Source organism: Macaca nemestrina, chromosome 16 (assembly GCF_043159975.1).
Source record: "Macaca nemestrina isolate mMacNem1 chromosome 16, mMacNem.hap1, whole genome shotgun sequence".
Classification (NCBI taxonomy): domain Eukaryota; kingdom Metazoa; phylum Chordata; class Mammalia; order Primates; family Cercopithecidae; genus Macaca; species Macaca nemestrina.
The window spans coordinates 96,645,145-96,669,421 of record NC_092140.1 but is presented as its reverse complement, the minus strand read 5'-3'; the positions used below and the strand labels follow the sequence as shown (position 1 = coordinate 96,669,421).

Genomic DNA, 24,277 nt, shown 5'->3' with positions numbered 1-24,277 from the left:
TGTCTGCAATGAGCAGAGAACTCCATCACCTCCAGACAGGCCCTGGCCCCAGACCCAGCCTTGTTCTGAAGGTGTCTAGCACCCTCTGTTGGTGACCCAGACCAAATACCCTGGGCCTTGGCTTGGGACACAGGCTGCCCCAGGGAACCTTATCAGCTCAACGGAACCCTGTGTGTTGTGCGTCTGTCCAACCACATACTCCTACATGCCAGACTGTTCTAGGGGGTGAGGATATACAAATGTGCAGGGTAAATGTTTAGTCTCCTTACATGTTTCAACTCCCGTCTTTTGAAGGAGGATCCCAATGCTGGAAGATGGACCAGGAACAGGGCTCATTCTAGTACTAGGCTTTCAAAACACTAGGCTTTGAATAATCCCTTTCAAAGCACTAGGCTGAGAGGTCTAAGCATCAAGAGGCCCCTCTATGGCTGTCCTCTGTTCCCTAGAGTTCCTGACCTCAGAGGACAGATCTGGCCCCACCCCTGTGCCACCTGCAGAATCATGGGCTCAATTCCTCTGGGGAGACTGAAACTCCTGTTCCCCCCATGCCTACCTTCACCCTCATCCTGTAACTCCTCCCTTCTTCTCCCTAAATGGGAACTCACTGGCAGTGGGCATGACTGGGCAAGGGTGAGTCCCTATCAGAATCCTTTGTCTTCTTCCTTCCAGCCAAGCTGTCATTGCTGGGCCCTTTATATACCTGATGCTCCTGCTGGTCCCCTGACCAGCTCCCCTGCCATTTAAAGGCCAACGCACACACCTTGATGTTCAGCAACGACTGTGGGAAACTCATGCTCCCTTTCTTGCTCCAACAAGATCATAAAAATACAGTTGTGTGTAAGAGGCTGGCCCTCCAGATCCCTGCATGTGCCACCACATCCTTCAAATGAATCAGCTCTTTCAGAGGGACCAGCCCTGAGAGGGCAGAATGCTCATGAGCAGAAAGACAGAATGCAAGCTTTTCATTTGTTTGTTTTCCCTTTCTGGGATTTATGTAGTTTAACATTTTTCTTTTAACTTTTGTTTCAATAGAACAACTTTATTGACTTATAATCTATGTGCCATCCAATTTACCTATTTAACAGGTACAATTCAATGGTTTTTAGCATATTCACAGAGTCATGCAGCCATCACCACAATCAATTTTAGAACATTTTTCTCACCCCATAAAGAAATCTCATACCCATTAGAAATCCTTTCCCATTTCCCCCAGGAACCCCCAGCCCCTGGCAACTACTAATCCACTTTCTCCCTCTATGGATTTGCTTATTCTGGACATTTCAAATAAATGAGATCACACAACATGTGGCCTTTTGTGTCTGGCTTCACTCACAAAACAAGCTTTTGCTCCATATTTTATTTGCATTTTAATCAGAGTGACCATATAATTTGTCATCCAAACTGGGACACTTTTAGAGGGAAAGGGATGCTTTTCATACTCGTGCTGTGACAAGCAGCATAAACGGGGGTTGCACGGATGAGAACGTCCTTCCTTCTACTGAAATGGTAAATAATCCACACCTCCCACCCACTCTGCAGCTACCTGCCTTCCCCTCCCTAAGTCAAAATCAGCAAATCTCAGTAACCTCAGGTCTTGCCAATAACGGAAGTTAATGTACTTCCAGAGTTGCTAATGCTCTGTTTACAGCTGAAGCATGCTTATAATTTATGGGAGAAAGAAGACTAATTTCCCCCAAAGAGACGAGAACTGGCAGTTTTATTTTTCATTTTGGAAGCATGAAATTTGACTGCACGGGGTGCAAACTGTGAAAGAAAGCAGATGCAGAAAACAAAGCTGTTATGACAAATGTGGGAAGGATGTCGTGAACTATGGGCCATCAGAATGAGACTCTGGGAGGCTTAATTGGGTAGGTCACGCGTCGCAGTTCTGAAAAGGGCAATGTAATTATTTATTGTTGTGCTGTTCAATGCACCTGGCTCAATGTCACCTCTCACTGCGATGGTCTCTCCCATGCTCTTTTTGATACTCTGAAAATTGCTTCAGTGTTTGTAAGTAAATGCAAAATTTATTATTTTTTAATTATAGGTATCTGTTGGGTGCAGATAGAAGTTAAGGCTGCTTGACAACACCCTCTCTCACCGCCGGCAAATGAGCATGAGAAGCAATTCAGCAGCAGACATTTTTAACTATTGATTCCCTCCTGGCTGCAGCAAGGCTTGATCAAATAAGGAAATCTCTCTATCACCACACATAGTATTGAGGGCCCACCACATGCAAGCTACTACTCTAAACACCCTGTAAGAATTGCAAACAGAATATATTTCGGCTGCCTTGGAATGGCACCGTGCAAAAGGAAAAATTATATATAGTAACGAAGAAATCATCTTTCCCTAATCTGTCTCTGATCAGACCTCTGCATCAGCCGTGAGCCTAAATTCTCTAAGAAATCCACTGATTTTTCAATGAATTTTTTGTGTTCTGAATTCACTAAGAAAGCCAATTTGGACCACCTATCCCAGTGTGCTCAGAGATTGCCCCATGTGGAAGGTGGTTGGGTTCTTGCTGTTTAGGGATAGGCTCTGTCCTGAGAGCTGGATGTTGGGTCTTGACATCTCCAGGCCAAGGAGGCTCCCTTGTGACCATCCTGTTCTGGACCCCAGATGCAAATGTGCTCTGCTGGCATCCCAAGCAGCCTTTGTTTGTGTGTGTTTTGTGTCTCAGCTCATCCATCTGGCTCCCCTTCTGCCACCTTTTCTTCTATTTACGCCTACCATTCTCGATTTGTCTTCCAGCTCTTTCTGAACCAATTATGCTATAGACAGATTTAGTCAATTTCCAGGCCAGATGCTCAAATACATCCTCTTCTGCATTAAAGATCATCAATGTAGGCTCCCAGCCAGCCACAGGATTTACAGACCCTTGGAATTCCAGGAGAAATCCTCAGAAACTTTTCTGATTCGGGTACTATTCCCAAATTCATTCACTCGGGGGGAAAAAGGCCACTGATTTACTAACAGCGTGGAAAACATCTTACATGCGGGTCCGCGGACCCAGTCTCTCCCATAGTCAAAAGATCTGGCCTAGACTAACTGGTGCAGGTATGTCCTGATATGATATTCTGCACAAGCTCCGCCACACACCACTTCTAGGAATGGTGAGCCATGTTGGAGAAGCCTCTCAGCAGTTGGGCAGACCCACGCCTCTAGCCTAGAAAACTGGGTTTTTCTCATCAGCGCTATTTTCCACACTTTCTTGCTGGTTCAAATTGTTGATGAAAAAGCCAAACTCTGTAAAACAATTTGAAGAGAATTATTCTGAGCCAAATGTGAGGACCATGACCCATGACACAGCTCCAGGAGGTCCTAAGAACATGTGCCCAGGGTGGTTGGGTTCCAGCTTGATTTCCTACACTTTAGGGAAAGAGAAGTTACAGGCAGACATCAATCAATACATGTAACATGTACATTGGTTCCGTCTGGAAAGACAGGACAACTTGGAGCATGGGCTTGTAAGTCATAGGTAGATTCAAAGATTTCCTGATTGGCAATTGGTCGAGAGAATTAAGTTATTATCTAAAGACCTGGAATCAATAGAAAGGAGTGTCTGGGTTAAGATAAAGGGTTGTGGAGACCAAAGTTCTTATTCTGTAAAGTCCTATAGGTAGCTGCCCTTAGAGGCAATAGATGGCAAATGTTTCCTACTCAGACTTTTCAAAGGTGCTAGACTCTCAGCTAATCTCTCCAGCGTCAGAAAAAGACCTGGAAAAGGAAGAATGTAAATTTCCCCAACAGACAGCTTCGCACTGCTCTTTCAAAATATGTCAAAGAAATATATTGAGAGGGAAAATACTTTGATTTCTTTCAGGGCCTGCTATCTGTCATGTGATGTTATGCTAGAGTCGGGTTGGAATTTGGTATCTTATTGCTACCAAGAGTCTGTTTTGTTAATCTTAAGATCTCTGTTTTAATTTAATGCTGGTCAGTTGTTCCTGAATTCCAAAGGCAGGAGAGTATAATGAAGCGTATCTAACCACTGGCCCCCTTCCTATCATGGCCCCAAACTAGTTTTTCAGGTTTACTGTGGAATCCCCTTGGCTGAGAGGTGAGGTCCATTAAGTCAGTTACCGGGCGGAGGGGGGAGGGGGCGGAAGGGTTAAATTTTATTTTTGGTTTACAGGGTGCTATTTGTGCAGAGTCCTCCGTATTTTCAAGGTATGTAGCATGTTTAAGACCATTATCTCTTGCCTCACCTTCAAGGTCCAGGAAAGGCAGCAGCACCAACGAAACAGGTATTTTAAGGAGGAAAAGCTCCTCCCTTCGCCCCACCAGGGAAAGAAACTAGCCCCTCAGCTGGGACTCAGTGGATCCTTACAGAGCAGGTATTCTCGCCACCGGGGCAAAAATCCAAGGGCTCCGGGGTTCCTGGCTCATGGGAAAGTCGCCCATCACTTCCAGAGCCACAGGCAGATACCTCTTTACCATTCATGCTCTCCCAAAGGCATCCCTGGCTTCCCGCTGAGAAGTCTCAAAATTCAGTGTGCAAAAGGGCTCTCTAGGCTGGGTGCAGTGGTTCATGTCTGTAATCCCAGCACTTTGGGAGGTCAAGGCGGGTGGATCACCTAAGGGCAGGAGTTCGAGGCCAGCCTGGCCAACATGGCAAAACCCTGTCTCTACTAAAAATACAAAAAGTTAGCCAGGCATTGTGGTGGGCGCCTTTAATCCCAGCTACTTGGGAGGCTGAGGCAGGAGAATTGCTTGAACCTGGGAGGGGGAAGTTGCAGTGAGCTGAGATTGCGCTGTTGTACTCCAGCCTGGGCAACAGAGCGAGACTCTGTCTCCAAAAAAAAAAAAAAAAAAGGGTGGCAGGGGAGCTCGCTAATCCACTTCCAGGGGTCTTAATTCAATGAGCCCCATAAAGCCACATCTTAAACAAGCACCCAGGTGATGTCGATACAGGGCATCACCAACTGCAAAATACTAGCCACCTGGTGGCATGGCTGCCCTTTATCTCCAGGCTTCTTGGCTCCAAAGACAAGTGCTCTTGATGCTACCCCATAGGTTGCATGCAGACTGCTCCACCTGGTTCCCAGGTATGAAGAGTCCAACGAAAGTCCAGGGGATACAGCAGAGGGAGGAGCCGTAGAACCTGGAGGCCAGACGGAGCACTCTGTATACAGCCTGTGGGCAGCGTGAAGAGCCCCTGGTCAAACCTGAAGACAGAGAGGACAAAACCAGTCTCACCTTGACCGAAGTCACCCCAGAGGAGCCATTGGTTTGAAGGCCTGAGGAAGAGAAGGATCCAATGTCACCAACAATTGTCCTACCACCATAGGTTAACCCTGAAGGTCAAGCCTTCCAAAACTCCCTCTGCTTTACTGATGATCAACATTACATTAACTATGTTAAATACTACATGTAGTACATGATGAGTGTGGAGTCAAAAGGAAGCCAGGCTAAACTCGTTCATAAAAAGTGCAATTTCCTCCTCTTTTTCCCCAAGGGGAATATAGAAAGGTTTTGGCCTGACTCTGCCAATCCTGGATTTGCCTTCTGCTTGGGCTTTCCTCTGACAGTGCATGTCTGCATCTCAAGGGACATAATATACATTTGATATTGCTTAATAAACTTTTATTCTGTGCCACAAGGTGGGGACCCTCCTTGTGGGAGGCAACAGCATGTATGAAGACCCTGGATAAGACAGTGCTCTGATCACTCGCTCCTGAAAGTCTGTAGGGCTCACAGACTAGCAGCATCACCTAGAGCATGTTAGAAACACAGGTTCTCAGCCCTCACCTCCCAAATCAGAATATGCATTTAACAAGATGTCCAGGTGACTTGTATGCGCATGAAAAATCGAGAGGCTCTGCTTTGTTTCTCACAAACCACTGCGAGCTCGGATTCACGGAGGCACAAAAGGGTTACATAACTTTGGTTCTTAAAGTAGTATACTTCTGGATTTTGTCTTTACGGTAGATGTACCTCAGCCCATGCCTTTTCTTTTTCTTGTAAATACAGGTGTACAGATTTCTATTAATAAATGAATTCCAAATTGAAGTGATTTCTGAAGCCAGAGCTGACTGTGCACTGCTGCACTCTGGTGGGGAAGACCTGGAATTGCAGGTAAATGCTGGCTCCCATACAATTCAGAAGGAATTCCTGTTAGCCAAGGCTCCTGGACTCCTCAAGGGAATCTTTAAAATTAGTAAGCACACTTTTTACACCTCACATGTCTCATATCTAACCTGTGTCTGGGTTAATTAAATGGATTTAAGACCTCAGGTACCTGACCGATCAGTGTTAACTTTGTTCTGAAGAAACAGTCACAGTCAATGTTTCTTACTGCAGTCTTTGGGCACAAGCGTTTGGCTCTCTCTGGTACCTGCCACCTGTGAGGGTACACATGTCTCTGGTACATTAGCTCCTGCTACTGAGGGTCCTCAGCTCCATAGCAAGAGCCACTTGAGAATGACACCTGCATTTTTAGGCTTTGACTATGGGAGGATGCAAAAGAAGAAAAATTGTTCTGCCCCACTGCCTGGGCTTGGCTGAAGTGAAGATGACTGTTTAGGCAGCTCGAGGGGAATCCTCTGGGACTCTTTCCCAGGATAATTTTCAATACCCACCCCGGGGCCCCCTGGCCACCTCCCCGACCTGCCCAGCCAGAAGCAACCTCTCTTATTCCTGAGTGCTTAAAGCTCTTTGTCCTCAGCTCCTTGCACCCAGAGTTACCAGATTTACCAGGAGTAATGTGAGAAGGCAGTAACCGTTCCTGCTTGCTGTCCTCTGCTGGGCAGAAAGCCCATGGGGAGCAGGGATCATCTTTCGTCACTCGGGGCAGGAGTCAATGATGTACATAATCCTAGAGACAGATTTTATAAATGGCCAAGTCTATCCCCTTATTAAACTGCAGCTACCAGCATGCCCAGCCATAGAACTGTAAGGCCTGCATTCGCTGACACCATGGATGTGGGCCTCCTCTGTGGGGACGGCCAGCCCTGTACAGTGCTCTAAATATCTGTGGATCTCCTGCCAAAGTGCTCAAGGCTGATAGGGGGTGAGTGCCCAGGATGGAGCCACCGGCTGAAATGTGACAAGATGAGAGTCTTCCAGACTTGTGGCCCAACATTTCATCCAGAATAAAGCGTATCTGAGATTTTACTGTCTCCCTGAAGAACAATCACATTAAGTGTGATTGATTGGTTGAAGTGTGAGCTATAAGCTGGCATGGGGCAGGCCTCATATCAGCTTCGGAGCTGGAGCTATTGGGCCTCAACCATCGGTCCACACTAATGCCGTTCTCCTGGCCTTTCCAGCTGTCCTATCAAAGAGTGAGGAACCCCGTAGACTTCCCTGTTCTGGGTTCTGGATTTTAAACACCTTCCTGTGGCTTTAAGGAATGTCCTTCAGTCTGAATACAATCTTGCTTAGTCTGGGTTTCTTTTGACTGTAAGCACTCTTGGAATAGTGTAAGTCATTGTCAGGAAGCAATAGGGAAGAAAGAGGCTTATCAACAAAACCATCAGTGTCAGGTGTAGAAACTGCTGCTGTGGAAAGTGAGCCTGGAAGACCTGTCTTGAGTCCTAACTCTCTGTCTTTTTCTAGTGGGAGTCCCTGGACAAATCTTTTATTTATTTATTTATTTATTTTTAAATTTATTTATTATTATTATACTTTAAGTTGTAGGGTACATGTGCATAACGTGCAGGTTTGTTACATATGTATACTTGTGCCATGTTGGTGTGCTGCACCCATCAACTCGTCATTTACATCAGGTATAACTCCCAATGCAATCCCTCCCCCCTCCCCCCTCCCCATGATAGGCCCCTGTGTGTGATGTTCCCCTTCCTGAGTCCAAGTGATCTCATTGTTCAGTTCCCACCTATGAGTGAGAACATGCGGTGTTTGGTTTTCTGTTCTTGTGATAGTTTGCTAAGAATGATGGTTTCCAGCTGCATCCATGTCCCTACAAAGGACACAAACTCATCCTTTTTTATGGCTGCATAGTATTCCATGGTGTATATGTGCCACATTTTCTTAATCCAATCTGTCACTGATGGACATTTGGGTTGATTCCAAGTCTTTGCTATTGTGAATAGTGCCGCAATAAACATACGTGTGCATGTGTCTTTATAGCAGCATAATTTATAATCCTTTGGGTATATACCCAGTAATGGGATGGCTGGGTCATATGGTACATCTAGTTCTAGATCCTTGAGGAATCGCCATACTGTTTTCCATAATGGTTGAACTAGTTTACAATCCCACCAACAGTGTAAAAGTGTTCCTATTTCTCCACATCCTCTCCAGCACCTGTTGTTTCCTGACTTTTTAATGATCGCCATTCTAACTGGTGTGAGATGGTATCTCATTGTGGTTTTGATTTGCATTTCTCTGATGGCCAGTGATGATGAGCATTTTTTCATGTGTCTGTTGGCTGTATGAATGTCTTCTTTTAAGAAATGTCTGTTCATATCCTTTGCCCACTTTTTGATGGGGTTGTTTGTTTTTTTCTTGTAAATTTGTTGGAGTTCTTTGTAGGTTCTGGATATTAGCCCTTTGTCAGATGAGTAGATTGCAAAAATTTTCTCCCATTCTGTAGGTTGCCTGTTCACTCTGATGGTAGTTTCTTTTGCTGTGCAGAAGCTCTTTAGTTTAATGAGAGCCCATTTGTCAATTTTGGCTTTTGTTGCCGTTGCTTTTGGTGTTTTAGACATGAAGTCTTTGCCCATGCCTATGTCCTGAATGGTACTACCTAGGTTTTCCTCTAGGATTTTTATGGTATTAGGTCTAACATTTAAGTCTCTAATCCATCTTGAATTAATTTTTGTATAAGGAGTAAGGAAAGGATCCAGTTTCAGCTTTCTACTTATGGCTAGCCAATTTTCCTAGCACCATTTATTAAATAGGGAATCCTTTCCCCATTTCTTGTTTCTCTCAGGTTTGTCAAAGATCAGATGGCTGTAGATGTGTGGTATTATTTCTGAGGACTCTGTTCTGTTCCATTGGTCTATATCTCTGTTTTGGTACCAGTACCATGCTGTTTTGGTTACTGTAGCCTTGTAGTATAGTTTGAAGTCAGGTAGCGTGATGCCTCCAGCTTTGTTCTTTTGACTTAGGATTGTCTTGGAGATGCGGGCTCTTTTTTGGTTCCATATGAACTTTAAAGCAGTTTTTTCCAATTCTGTGAAGAAACTCATTGGTAGCTTGATGGGGATGGCATTGAATCTATAAATTACCTTGGGCAGTATGGCCATTTTCACGATATTGATTCTTCCTATCCATGAGCATGGTATGTTCTTCCATTTGTTTGTGTCCTCTTTTATTTCACTGAGCAGTGGTTTGTAGTTCTCCTTGAAGAGGTCCTTTACATCCCTTGTAAGTTGGATTCCTAGGTATTTTATTCTCTTTGAAGCAATTGTGAATGGAAGTTCATTCCTGATTTGGCTCTCTGTTTGTCTGTTACTGATGTATAAGAATGCTTGTGATTTTTGCACATTAATTTTGTATCCTGAGACTTTGCTGAAGTTGCTTATCAGCTTAAGGAGATTTTGGGCTGAGACAATGGGGTTTTCTAAATATACAATCATGTCATCTGCAAACAGGGACAGTTTGACTTCTTCTTTTCCTAACTGAATACCCTTGATTTCTTTCTCTTGCCTAATTGCCCTAGCCAGAACTTCCAGCACTATGTTGAATAGGAGTGGTGAGAGAGGGCATCCCTGTCTTGTGCCAGTTTTCAAAGGGAATTTTTCCAGTTTTTGCCCATTCAGTATGATATTGGCTGTGGGTTTGTCATAAATAGCTCTTATTATTTTGAGGTACGTTCCATCAATACCGAATTTATTGAGCGTTTTTAGCATGAAGGGCTGTTGAATTTTGTCAAAAGCCTTTTCTGCATCTATTGAGATAATCATGTGGTTCTTGTCTTTGGTTCTGTTTATATGCTGGATTATGTTTATTGATTTGCGAATGTTGAACCAGCCTTGCATCCCAGGGATGAAGCCCACTTGATCATGGTGGATAAGCTTTTTGATGTGTTGCTGAATCCGGTTTGCCAGTATTTTATTGAGGATTTTTGCATCGATGTTCATCAGGGATATTGGTCTAAAATTCTCTTTTTTTGTTGTGTCTCTGCCAGGCTTTGGTATCAGGATGATGTTGGCCTCATAAAATGAGTTAGGGAGGATTCCCTCTTTTTCTATTGATTGGAATAGTTTCAGAAGGAATGGTACCAACTCCTCCTTGTACCTCTGGTAGAATTCAGCTGTGAATCCATCTGGTCCTGGACTTTTTTTGGTTGGTAGGCTATTAATTATTGCCTCAATTTCAGAGCCTACTATTGGTCTATTCAGGGATTCAACTTCTTCCTGGTTTAGTCTTGGAAGAGTGTAAGTGTCCAGGAAATTATCGATTTCTTCTAGATTTTCCAGTTTATTTGCGTAGAGGTGTTTATAGTATTCTCTGATGGTAGTTTGTATTTCTGTGGGGTTGGTGGTGATATCCCCTTTATCATTTTTAATTGCGTCGATTTGATTCTTCTCTCTTTTCTTCTTTATTAGTCTTGCTAGTGGTCTGTCAATTTTGTTGATCTTTTCAAAAAACCAACTCCTGGATTCATTGATTTTTTGGAGAGTTTTTTGTGTCTCTATCTCCTTCAGTTCTGCTCTGATCTTAGTTATTCCTTGCCTTCTGCTAGCTTTCGAATGTGTTTGCTCTTGCTTCTCTAGTTTTTTTAATTGCGATGTTAGAGTGTCAATTTTAGATCTTTCCTGCTTTCTCTTGTGGGCATTTAGTGCTATAAATTTCCCTCTACACACTGCTTTAAATGTGTCCCAGAGATTCTGGTATGTTGTATCTTTGTTCTCATTGGTTTCAAAGAACATCTTTATTTCTGCCTTCATTTCATTATGTACCCAGTAGTCATTCAGGAGCAGGTTGTTCAGTTTCCATGTAGTTGAGCGGTTTTGATTGAGTTTCTTAGTCCTGAGTTCTAGTTTGATTGCACTGTGGTCTGAGAGACAGTTTGTTATAATTTCTGTTCTTGTATATTTGCTGAGGAGTGCTTTACTTCCAATTATGTGGTCGATTTTGGAGTAAGTACGATGTGGTGCTGAGAAGAATGTATATTCTGTTGATTTGGGGTGGAGAGTTCTATAGATGTCTATTAGGTCTGCTTGCTGCAGAGATGAGTTCAATTCCTGGATATCCTTGTTAACTTTCTGTCTCGTTGATCTGTCTAATGTTGACAGTGGAGTGTTGAAGTCTCCCATTATTATTGTATGGGAGTCTAAGTCTCTTTGTAAGTCTCTAAGGACTTGCTTTATGAATCTGGGTGCTCCTGTATTGGGTGCATATATATTTAGGATAGTTAGCTCTTCCTGTTGAATTGATCCCTTTACCATTATGTAATGGCCTTCTTTGTCTCTTTTGATCTTTGATGGTTTAAAGTCTGTTTTATCAGAGACTAGTATTGCAACCCCCGCTTTTTTTTGTTCTCCATTTGCTTGGTAAATCTTCCTCCATCCCTTTATTTTGAGCCTATGTATGTCTCTGCGTGTGAGATGGGTCTCCTGAATACAGCAGACTGATGGGTCTTGACTCTTGATCCAATTTGCCAGTCTGTGTCTTTTAATTGGAGCATTTAGTCCATTTACATTTAAGGTTAAGATTGTTATGTGTGAACTTGATCCTGCCATTATGATATTAACTGGTTATTTTGCTCGTTAGTTGATGCAGTTTCTTCCTAGCCTCGATGGTCTTTACATTTTGGCATGTTTTTGCAATGGCTGGTACCGGTTGTTCCTTTCCATGTTTAGTGCTTCCTTCAGGGTCTCTTGTAAGGCAGGCCTAGTGGTGACGAAATCTCTAAGCATTTGCTTATCTGTAAAGGATTTTATTTCTCCTTCACTTATGAAACTTAGTTTGGCTGGATATGAAATTCTGGGTTGAAAATTCTTTTCTTTAAGAATGTTGAATATTGGCCCCCACTCTCTTCTGGCTTGGAGAGTTTCTGCCGAGAGATCTGCTGTTAGTCTGATGGGCTTCCCTTTGTGGGTAACCCGACCTTTCTCTCTGGCTGCCCTTAAGATTTTTTCCTTCATTTCAACTTTGGTGAATCTGGCAATTATGTGTCTTGGAGTTGCTCTTCTCGAGGAGTATCTTTGTGGCGTTCTCTGTATTTCCTGGATTTGAATGTTGGCCTGCCCTACTAGGTTGGGGAAGTTCTCCTGGATGATATCCTGAAGAGTGTTTTCCAACTTGGTTCCATTTTCCCCCTCACTTTCAGGCACCCCAATCAGACGTAGATTTGGTCTTTTTACATAATCCCATACTTCTTGCAGGCTTTGTTCATTTCTTTTTCTTCTTTGTTCTTTTGGTTTCTCTTCTCGCTTCATTTCATTCATTTGATCCTCAATCGCAGATACTCTTTCTTCCAGTTGATCGAGTCGGTTACTGAAGCTTGTGCATTTGTCACGTATTTCTCGTGTCATGGTTTTCATCTCTTTCATTTCGTTTATGACCTTCTCTGCATTAATTACTCTAGCCATCAATTCTTCCACTTTTTTTTCAAGATTTTTAGTTTCTTTGCGCTGGGTACGTAATTCCTCCTTTAGCTCTGAGAAATTTGATGGACTGAAGCCTTCTTCTCTCATCTCGTCAAAGTCATTCTCCGTCCAGCTTTGATCCGTTGCTGGCGATGAGCTGCGCTCCTTTGCCGGGGGAGATGCGCTCTTATTTTTTGAATTTCCAGCTTTTCTGCCCTGCTTTTTCCCCATCTTTGTGGTTTTATCTGCCTCTGGTCTTTGATGATGGTGATGTACTGATGGGGTTTTGGTGTAGGTGTCCTTCCTGTTTGATAGTTTTCCTTCTAACAGTCAGGACCCTCAGCTGTAGGTCTGTTGGAGATTGCTTGAGGTCCACTCCAGACCCTGTTTGCCTGGGTATCAGCAGCAGAGGCTGCAGAAGATAGAATATTTCTGAACAGTGAGTGTACCTGTCTGATTCTTGCTTTGGAAGCTTCCTCTCAGGGGTGTACTCCACCCTGTGAGGTGTGGGGTGTCAGACTGCCCCTAGTGGGGGATGTCTCCCAGTTAGGCTACTCAGGGGTCAGGGACCCACTTGAGCAGGGAGTCTGTCCCTTCTCAGATCTCAACCTCCGTGTTGGGAGATCCACTGCTCTCTTCAAAGCTGTCAGACAGAGTCGTTTGCGTCTGCAGAGGTTTCGGCTGTGTTTGTTATTGCTCTGTCCCCAGAGGTGGAGTCTACAGAGACAGGCAGGTTTCCTTGAGCTGCTGTGAGCTCCACCCAGTTCGAGCTTCCCAGCAGCTTTGTTTACCTACTTAAGCCTCAGCAATGGCGGGCGCCCCTCCCCCAGCCTCGCTGCTGCCTTGCCGGTAGATCACAGACTGCTGTGCTAGCAATGAGGGAGGCTCCGTGGGTGTGGGACCCTCCCGGCCAGGTGTGGGATATGATCTCCTGGTGTGCCTGTTGGCTTAAAGCGCAGTATTGGGGTGGGAGTTACCCGATTTTCCAGGTGTTGTGTGTCTCAGTTCCCCTGGCTAGGAAAAGGGATTCCCTTCCCCCTTGCGCTTCCCAGGTGAGGCAATGCCTCGCCCTGCTTCAGCTCTCGCTGGTCAGGCTGCAGCAGCTGACCAGCACCGATCGTCCGGCACTCCCCAGTGAGATGAACCCAGTACCTCAGTTGAAAATGCAGAAATCACCAGTCTTCTGTGTCGCTCGCGCTGGGAGTTGGAGACTGGAGCTGTTGCTATTCGGCCATCTTAAAACGTTCTTTAATATTATACTGAGTGGGCAAAAGTTGGAAGCGTTCCCTTTGCAAACCAGCACAAGACAAAGATGCCCTCTCTCACTACTCCTATTCAACACGGTATTGGAAGTTCTGGCCAGGGCAGTCAGGCAAGAGAAAGAAATAAAGGGTATTCAAGTAGGAAAACAGGAAGTCAAATAGTCACTCTTTGTGACTATTGTATATTTAGAATGACATGACTGTATATTTAGAAAACCCCATCGTCTCAGCCAAAAGACTCCTTAAGCTGAGAAACAACTTCAACAAAGTCTCAGGATACAAAATCAATGTGCAAAAATCACAAGCATTCCTATACACCAATAAAAGACAGAGAGCCAAATCATGAGTGACCTCCCATTCACAATTGCTACAAAGAGAATAAAATACCTAGGAATACAACTCACAAGGGACGTGAAGGACCTCTTCAAGGAGAACAACAAATCACTGCTCAAGGAAATAAAAGATGACACAAACAAATGGAAGAACATTCCATGCTCATGAACAGGAAGAACCAGTATCATGAAAATGGCCATACTGCCCAAAATAATTTATAGATTCAATGCTATTCCCATCAAGCCACCATTGACTTTCTTCACAAAACTAGAAAAAACTACTTTAAATTTCATATGGAACCAAAAAAGAGCCCAGATAGCCAAGACAATCCTAAACCAAAAGAACAAAGCTGGAGGCATCATGGTACCTGACTTCAGACTATACTACAAGGCTACAGTAACCAAAAAAGCATGGTACTGGCACCAAAACAGATATACAGACCAATAGAACAGCACAGAGGCCTCAGAAATAACACCACACATCTACAACCATCTGATCTTTGACAAACCTGACAAAAACAAGCAATGGGGAAAGGATTCCCTATTTAATAAAGGTTGCTGGGAAAACAGGCTAGCCGTATGAAGAAAACCGAACCTTGACTCGTTGCTTATACCTTACACAAAAATTAACTCAAGATGGATTAAAGACTTAAATGGAAAACCTAAAAGCATAAAAACCCTAGAAGAAAACCTAGGTAAAACCATTCAGGTCACAGGCATGGGCAAAGACTTCATGACTAAAACACCAAAAGCAATGGCAACAAAAGCCAAAATTGACATATGGGATCTAATTAAACTAAAGAGCTTCTGCACAGCAAAAGAAACTTATCATCAGAGTGAACAGCAACCTACAGAATGGGAGAAAGTTTTTGCACTCTATCCATCTGACAAAGGGCTAATATCCAGAATCTACAAGGAATTAAACAAATTTACAAAGAAAAAAACAAACAACTCCATCAAAAAGTGGGTGAAGGATATGAATAGACACTTCTCAAAAGAAGACATTTATGTGGCCAACAAACACGAAAAAAAGCCCACCATCACTGGTCATTAGAGAAATGCACATCAAAACCACAATGAGATACCATTTCACATCAGTTAGAATTGCGATCATTAAAAAGTCAGGAAACAACAGATGCTGTTGGAGAGGATGTGGAGAAATAGGAACGCTTTTACACTGTTAGTGGGAGCATAAATTAATTCAACCATTGTGGAAGACAGTGTGGTGATTCCTCAAGGATCTGGAACTAGAAATACCAATTTGACCCAGCAATCCCATTACTGTGTATATACCCAAAGGATTATAAATCATTCTACTATAAAGACATATGCAGACATGTTTACTGCAGCACTATTCACAGTAGCAAAGACTTGGAATCAACCCAAATGCCCATCATTGAAAGACTGGATAAAGAAAATGTGGCACATATACACCATGGAATACTATGCAACCACAAAAAAGAATGAGTTCATGTCCTTTGCAGGGACATGGATGAAGCTGGAAACCATCATTCTCAGCAAACTAACACAGGAACAGAAAACCAAACAACACATGTTCTCACTCATAAGTGGGAGTTGAACAATGAGAACACATGGACATAGGGAAGGGAACATCACACACTTGGGCCTGCCATGGGGTCGGGGGCAAGAGGAGGGAGAGCATTAGGACAAATATCTAATGCATGTGGGGCTTAAAACCTAGATGACAGGTTGATGGGTGCAGCAAACCATCCATGGCACATGTATACCTATGTTACAAACCTCCACATGTATCTCCGAGTTCTGCACATGTATCTCAGAACTTAAAGCTTAACTGTTTTTTTTTGTTTTTGTTTTTGTTTTTTGTTTTTTTTTTTTTTTGAGACGGAGTCTCGCTCTGCCGCCCAGGCTGGAGTGCAGTGGCCGGATCTCAGCTCACTGCAAGCTCCGCCTCCCAGGTTCACGCCATTCTCCTGCCTCAGCCTCCCGAGTAGTTGGGACTACAGGCGCCTGCCACCGCGCCCGGCTAGTTTTTTGTATTTTTTAGTAGAGACGGGGTTTCGCCGTGTTAGCCAGGATGGTCTCGATCTCCTGACCTCGTGATCCGCCCGTCTCAGCCTCCCAAAGTGCTGGGATTACAGGCTTGAGCCACCGCGCCCGGCGCTTAACTGTTTTTAAAAAGACATACAAATTACCCTAAAATGTATGAAAAACTGTTTACCGTCACACATTTTTAAAAAAATTGTAACAAGAGGACTTCCGCTTCAGATTACAATGGTGTAACTAAGACTATTTACTCTCCTGCCTTAAACGCCCAGAAGAGATAAATATGCTAAAGGTTTCAGACACTAGGGAACAGGCAGCAGAGAAATGTGATCCCTGATAAATGAGAAACAAACCAGAAGAGTTTTACACCTGCCCAGCTTATTGCATGGAAGTATTAAGTAGTTTCCAGGCTGTAGTACAAGTGACCCAAATAGAGCCTGGGTTGAGGGAGATAAAGATGAGAGTTCAGGGAAGCCAAGGAAGCTCTGATTTCTAGAGCACAATACCAGAAAGGAAGGAGTTACAAAGGGAAAGGCAGCATGAGCTCTGCTAATCTGCAGAGGCTATCCCTGAGTCTTTGGTTAGATAATGATCCTCACTCATGTTAGGAGGAAAAACTACCTGAAACCAGAAAAAGGACCATGGAAAACAGTAGAACAAAAAATTCCCTCAACACAAACAGGGCGGGTAATTACTCATTCCCACCAGTCATACTAGAAAGCCCTTATAATATACAAACAGGAGAAAAAGTACTCAATAGAAATAGACCCAGAAACGACCATAAGTGATGGAATTAGGGTAGACATTGAAACAGCTGTTACAAAAAAACACTATGCTACACAGACTCAAGAAGGTAGAGTAAACCAGGAACGCAGTGCTAGAAATGAAAAATAAAAAATATAAATATATATAAAAATATTTAAAAAGAACACAAATAGAATTACTAAATACAAGAAATACAATAGAAATGGAAAATAAACTGATGGAATTAAAAGCAGATTACACACTGCAAAAGAAAAGTATCAGTGAACTTGAAGACATAGCCATAGAAACTATCAAAATAAAATGAGAGAGAAAAAAGGGCAAGAAAAAAATAGTAACACAGCAGCTGTGATCTATAAGACAGTATCAAGCAGTCAAAAATACTTGTAACTGGAGTCCCAGAAAACAAGAAGGCAGATGGAGAGAATAGGAAAAAAAAAAAAGTATTCAAAGTAATAATGGCCAATTTTTTTCCCAATCTGATTAAAATAAACTTAGAGATCCAAGAATCTCAATAAACCTAAAGCATAAAAAAGATAAACCATTTCAAGGTACGTTATTATTCATGTGGTTAAAAATTAGTGAAAAATAGGAAAATCTTAAAAGCAGTGCAAAAAACAGAGAAACAAGGAGTGATATAACACTTTTCATCAGAATCTTCATTCCAGAAGATAATGGAGTGGCATCTTTTAAATACTAAATGAAAATAACTGTCAACCTAAAATTCTATTCCAAGTAAAATTATCTTTTAAAAATGAGGGAAAAATAAAGACTTTTTCAGACCAAAAAAATTCACTACAAGCAGAATTCACTACAAAATTCACTATGAAGAGAACTATACAACAAGAAATTAAATTAAAGAGTTCTTACAGAAGAAAAATGATACCAGATGAAAATATGAATAGACGTCCAACAAATGAAAAGTGACAGAAATGGTTATTATGTGTGTAAAAGAAATTTGTCATTATTAATCTAAGATATACTAGAGTAAAAATATAAAAAACATATTATGGGATTTATAACATATATAAAAACAAAACATAAGACAACAAAACTTAAAAGACTGGAAGAAATGGGCATGGAAGTATAGTGCTATAAAGTTTTTACACATTAGTATAATTCTATTGAATGTAGATAAACCAATAGTAAAGATAAAATCATAATACTTGATTAATCTCAAGAAAAGCAGACATAAAGAACACAGAAAAGAGGAAAACTATCAAGATGGTAGATTTAAACCCCACCATATCAATAATTACAGTAAGTGTAAATGCTCTAAGCACTCCCATTGAAACAGTTTGTCAAATTGGATTCAAAACAACCATAATAAAAGCAAACAAGGAAACAAAAAATAATAGAAAGACAACTAGGACATTTATTTAAAAATAAATAAATAAATAAACTTTTTTTTTTAAAGGGTCTTGCTCTATTGCCCAGGCTGGAATGCAGTGGTACAATCAGAGCTCACTGCAGCCTGAAACTCCCGGGCTCAAGTGATCCTCCCATCTCAGATTCTCAAAGCACTGAGATTTACAAGTGTGAGCCACCACGGCCGGCCAAGAAATTCACTTTAAATATTAAGTCCCAGGAAGACTAAAAATGGAAAGAAAAAAAAAAAAAGGGAAAACATATGCCTTACAAACACTGGGACCAAAGAAAAGTACAAATGGCTACACTATTCTCAGACACAAAAGCCTGCAGAACAAGGAAGATAACCAGAGTTAGGAAGAGACGTATTTCATAACAACATTGTTTATTGGCAAGGCTGTAGGGAAGCAGACACTCTTATATACTGCTAGTGAGAATGCAAAGTGGTGTAACCATTATGGATAGGAACACAGGAACAGCTAGCAAAATTGTACATGCATTTACTCTTCTATTTCTAAGAATTGCTCCCAAAGACAACTGTCAAAAAACACAAAAGGCGCAAATACAAAGCTACTCACTGCAAGACTGTAATAACGAAAACAACCCAATGTCCATAAATTATGAACTGGTTAAATAAATTATGATACAGCCACATAATAAACGAGGACCTCTCTATATTTAAATGGGATAACTGCCAGTCCATGCCATTAAAGAGAAAAAAGGTGAAGAAAAGTGTATATAGTTTATCTTACTCATTTATCAAATGTGCGTACATATACATATGCAGACAGATATGTGCATGCAAGGGGGCTTTTTTTTTTTTTTAATCTATGGGCAAGAAAGGCAATAGGTTAGAGGTTTGACGAACAGATGCTAGACTTCTGAAATTTACCTTGCTTCCTTTAGATATTTTTAAAGCCATTTAACATTTCATATAATTAAAAAATACATTAAATTGTAAAAGAGCAACCTTTCAAAAAGAATGAAACAAATGAACAAGGGTATGTATCCATGTGATAGCATAACCACCCAAAGAATAATTATTCCAAATAGCTTTAAAACAGGAATTTGACTGCAGATCTCTAATATGATACACACCAAATAAAAAAGAGAACTAGCTAAAAAAGTAAACGACTACTTTTAGGAATCATATTGGTGGTGCTACTGCTACTATGAGACTGCTATGGACATATTATGGGATAAAGCAATTGAGTTATTATGTAATATTACAGGGTTATTATCCTGTGCTATGAGGGGAAAAAAGAGATACAAATGTAAAATTGAAGTTCCGTAAAAACCATGTAATCCTAAATTTGAACTGGAAGAATCGGTATAAACAAACATGAATTTCATCTTTCAAAAAAGCTATGTCTACTGAATTATCATAGAGTCAAGATTTATACATTAGCAATTAGTACCCACAGGACTTGTGTTGTGATTTCTTAATACCATTCCCATTAAAGGGAACCAGAGCCCCTCGGAGAATTGGCCAATTCCAGGTCTGGGGCAGAACAAGTACAAGATGGTCCTAGAATATCTTGTCATACAAGATAGCAAAGAAATTACAGAGATTATTGGGATTGTTCCAAAGGACTCATGGACTAACCTGAAGAGGCTTCCAAGATTTTACACAGGATAATCTGGGCATCAAAGCATGCGATCACTATAACTGACTGAAACACAAATATGTGTAAACTCATTATGATTTTTTTTTAAAACAACACTCAACTGGTCACCTCTGGAGTACACTAGTCCTCTTTATTTTGAATATTACTAAATTACATTCAAAAAATCAAGCATTTATCCTGCCTTTCCTAAACAAATACAATACTGGGAAACCAAAGAATCGATAAGAATTTCCTTTTTACAAAAGCATTCAGCTAGGAAGTGAAGAAGAATGACAATAAGAATATCAAGACTGATTACTAATATCAACAGCTGCAAACATCATAGAGAGATGGCCAGCTATTATGAGCCTCCTGACAGGAAAGCATATCAATCTTATAAAATAGTCCTGTAAAAATAGAAAAGTTGAACCAGAATCCAATCAGGTCTCTGGATTCAATCACCATTTTAGAAAAAATAAAGAAATATGGCCAGGCACAGTGGCTCACACCTGTAATCCCAGAACTGTGGAAGGCTGAGGTGGACAGATTGCTGGAGCCCAAGAGTTTGAGACCAGACTGGGCAACAAGGTGAAACTCTGTCTCTACAAACCAACATAAAAATAAGGCAGGCATGGTAACATGTGCCTGTAGTCCCAGCTACTCATGAGGCTGGGTGGGAGGACTGCTTGAACCAGGAGTTCGAGGCTGCAGTGAGCTGTGATCGCACCACCGCACTCTAGCCTGGGCAACAGAGCAAGACCCTGTCGCAAAAAATCAAAACAAACAACAAAGAACAACCTATCAAATTATGTCTAAGGGATACAATTAGCAAAAATCAGTCTATGGATAACCCTTCAAGAGAAACAACCTGATTCCTACTGCAAGCAGAGTGAGAGCTGGAGAGAAAGCCCACAAGAAACAAGATACTTAAAAGACACAGCAACCAATCACAATGTATAAATCTTACTTGCATCCTGAATCAAACAAACCATTTTTGAGGAGGAAGGATGGCTTGAGCCCAGGAATTTGAGACCAGTCTGGGCAACATAATGAGAGACTATCTCTCTACAAAAAGTTAAAAAAAAAAAAAAAAAAACAAAAGTAGCCGGGTGTGGTGTCTGTGGTTCCAACTACTAAGAGGCTGAGGTGGGAGGGTCACATGAGCCCAGTCACTTCAAGGCCACAGTGAGCTACAATCTCACTACTGCACTCCAGCCTAGGCAACAGCGCGAGACCCTGACACAAACAACAACAACAACAACAAAAACACATTTTTTGAGAAAACCAACTGGATATTAAGTTATTAGTGTTAACTGTGTTTGGGATAAAGATATATAGATGAAATAACAATATCTGGGATTTGCCTTCAAATATAAAAGGAACAAGGGAGTGTGTGGAGGCACAGAAAAAATAAAGCTGGCTGTAAGTTTATTCATTGTTAAGGCTGGTTGGTGAATACATGGGGATTTGTGTTCTCTATTTCTGTGTATGCTTGAAATTTTCAATAATAAAACGTGGAGAAAAAAATAGTGTAACTAAAACACTAGTCTTTTAGTCTATGTTTTGTGGTTTCTTTGTGAAATAAAAGATTATTATTCTGTGGTTACTTCCGTAACTAAACTTCATAGACAAGATCTATCTTCTCACTTGATAATGCAAACACCTATAATCTTTCCCCAATAATCAAGACAAAAATTATTGTTCACACTAGCAGCAACTTTAGCTGAGACTGTTAAAGATAGTTATGTGAAATTTTAGCTCATCCAATGTTTTACATACTCAGTTACTTTAACAGAAAACAAACTGAAACAATGAACACACACACAAAAAAAATCTTAAGAATTCTGCAGTACTAAGTCAATGAAAATAAATAACCACCCATGCTGACTGCTTTTGCTATTAAAATGAATTTCTTATTCCCTCATTAAATTGACTTTCTTCCTTCAAGTTTTTTCCTTGATAACAATCATACCAACATAGAAAATGAAAAATACATTCAAGCTGAAAAATACATGAAAACCCTGAAGAAAAAACTCAGCATTTCACTACCCTGAAACAATACTGTCAACATTTTGATGAACACTCCCAAAATTTCTCTAGACATATTATTATACAGACATTAATAAGTGAGGATATAAAATACACAGTACTTCGAAACATTGTTTTTTAAACCAACAATGTGTGTAGAACCTCATTTGTCAAATATTGCTAAGCACTATTCTTTTTAACAGTCACATAGCTCTTAGTGCATGTATAGTATATGGCTATACCAAAACTAATCTCATACTGATAAGCATTTTAGATTTAAAAGTTTTTATAAACACCTTAACCATAATACCATGAATATCCCTGTGCTGGCTGTTTACATACTGTCTCTGAGCTTTAAACCTACCCTTTCATAATCTGCTCAGAGATCCTGAAGCTGTAAATCTGCAAAGAGCTGGTTTCCTATTAATTTCTTCCACTACAAGGCACTAGAGCTTCTTAAGGCATTCTGAGCAGTAGTTTCACTGCTCCCCAGCAATAGCCAGGCCACACCATACTTTGGCAGTGTGTTGGGTGAAACTGGCAGGGTTCCTCCACCTCTTAACACTACTTCTTCCCAATGATCCCACCAGCTCTAGAGCTACTAGCTGCTTCCACCAATTTGTATCTCTGGATTACCAATGCAACTTTTTTCTCTTTTGTCCTTTAAACATCTGTATTAATTTGTTTAAAATACAGTCATGCCTCACTTAACAATAGGGATACATTCTGAGAAACGCATCACTGGATGATTTCATTGTTGTGAGAACATCAATAGAGTATACTTACTAGATGGTATAGCCTACTACACACCTAGTCTATATGGTATGACCTATTGCTCCTAGACTACAAACTTGTACAACATGCTACTGTACTGAATACTATATGCAATTATAACACAGTGGTAAATATTTGTATATCTAAACATAGAAAAGGTACTGAAAAAATATGGTATCAAAGATAAAGTTGTACCGCTGTATAGTGCAGTTCCATTATAATCTTACAAGACCACCATATGTGTCTGGTCTATCATTAACCAACATACCATTATGCAGTACGTGACTTTATACTAGTATAGTTTGTTTCTCTGACTGAACCCTGAACTATATGATAGATTATGTGCACATCTTTTCTAATTATCTCTGGGATAAGTTCCTGAAAGTGCAGAGTCAAAAACTATACACATTTTAAGTTTGCATATATTACCACATTACAAACCTAGAAGCATAGCATCATTTTATACTCCCAAGAGAGCATTGTTGGAATGCTAACACTGGTTGCATTACATAATTGCTTTTATTTGTATTTCCTTGATTACATAAGCATCTTTTCATGATTTCGAAGGCTGACAGGACTTCCTGCTTATAAACTTCCTGTTCATTGTCTTTGCTAGTATTCTATGAAGCTTATATTTGTTATTCCTTCATTAAGAATCTTTATATAATACATTGCAGCTGGGCACGGTGGCTCATGCCTGTAATCCCAACACTTTGGGAGGCCAACGCGGTCAGATCACTTAAGGCCAGGAGATCGAAACCAGCCCGGCCCACATGGCAAAATCTGGTCTCTACTAAAAATACAAACAAAAAAATTGCCAGGGATGGTGGCACATGCCTGTAATCCCAGCTATTCAGGTGGCTGAGGCACAAAAATTGCTTGAACCTGGGAGGCAGAGGTGCAGTGAGCCAAGAGATCATGCCACTACACTCCAGCCTGGGAGACAGAGTAAAACCCTGTCTCAAAAAGAAAAAAAAAAAAAAAAAAAAAAAAGAGTCTTTATACATTTATACATTACAGGTATTCACCTTTTCTAATTAATATTTACTGAAAATAGTCCTCCAGTATATAATTTGTGTTTCCAACTTATTTCATGACTTTGGCTTTTATCTAAATAGTGGTTCCCCACCTCCACTAAAATATAAAGCAGAGACTTAGCCTGTCCTCTTTATTACAATACCCTCAACACCTAGAACAGTACCGTACACCTAGAACCATACCATACACGGTGGGGCAGGGGCTGGGGGTGGGGGGTAACCCATAGATATCTTTTGCAACAAATGAATTTTAACAAAATAATACAATCCAGGCCAGGCACGGTGGCTCATGCCTGTAATCCCAACACTTTGGGAGGCCAAGCTAGACAGATCACCTGAGCCCAGGAGATCAAGACCAGCGTGGGCAACATGGCAAAACCCTGTCTCAACAAAAAATACAAAATTTAGACATGCATGGTGGCATGTGTCTGTAGACACAAGTACTTGGGAGGCTGAGGTCGGGGGACTGATTGAGCCCCGGAAGCTGAGGCTGCAGTGAGCCATGATTGAGCCACTGCACTCCAGTCTGGGTGACAGAGCAAGACCCTTTCTCAACAAAACAATAATAGTAATAAT

At 41.2% G+C, this 24,277-nt stretch overlaps 1 protein-coding gene across 1 annotated transcript in view; it reads right to left on the bottom strand.

The window, feature by feature from the left end:
* Positions 1–608: 608 nt before the first annotated feature.
* Positions 609–24,277, bottom strand: part of LOC139359179 (sister chromatid cohesion protein PDS5 homolog B-like) — a 51,845-nt gene continuing 28,176 nt past the window's right edge. The window contains exons 11-12 of the mRNA XM_071081604.1: positions 5,203–5,243; positions 609–3,249 (exon numbers count right to left, since the gene is read on the bottom strand). Coding sequence (XP_070937705.1) covers positions 3,170–3,249; positions 5,203–5,243 — 121 coding nt within the window. The 3' untranslated portion in view covers positions 609–3,169. The remainder of the gene's footprint in view (positions 3,250–5,202; positions 5,244–24,277) is intronic.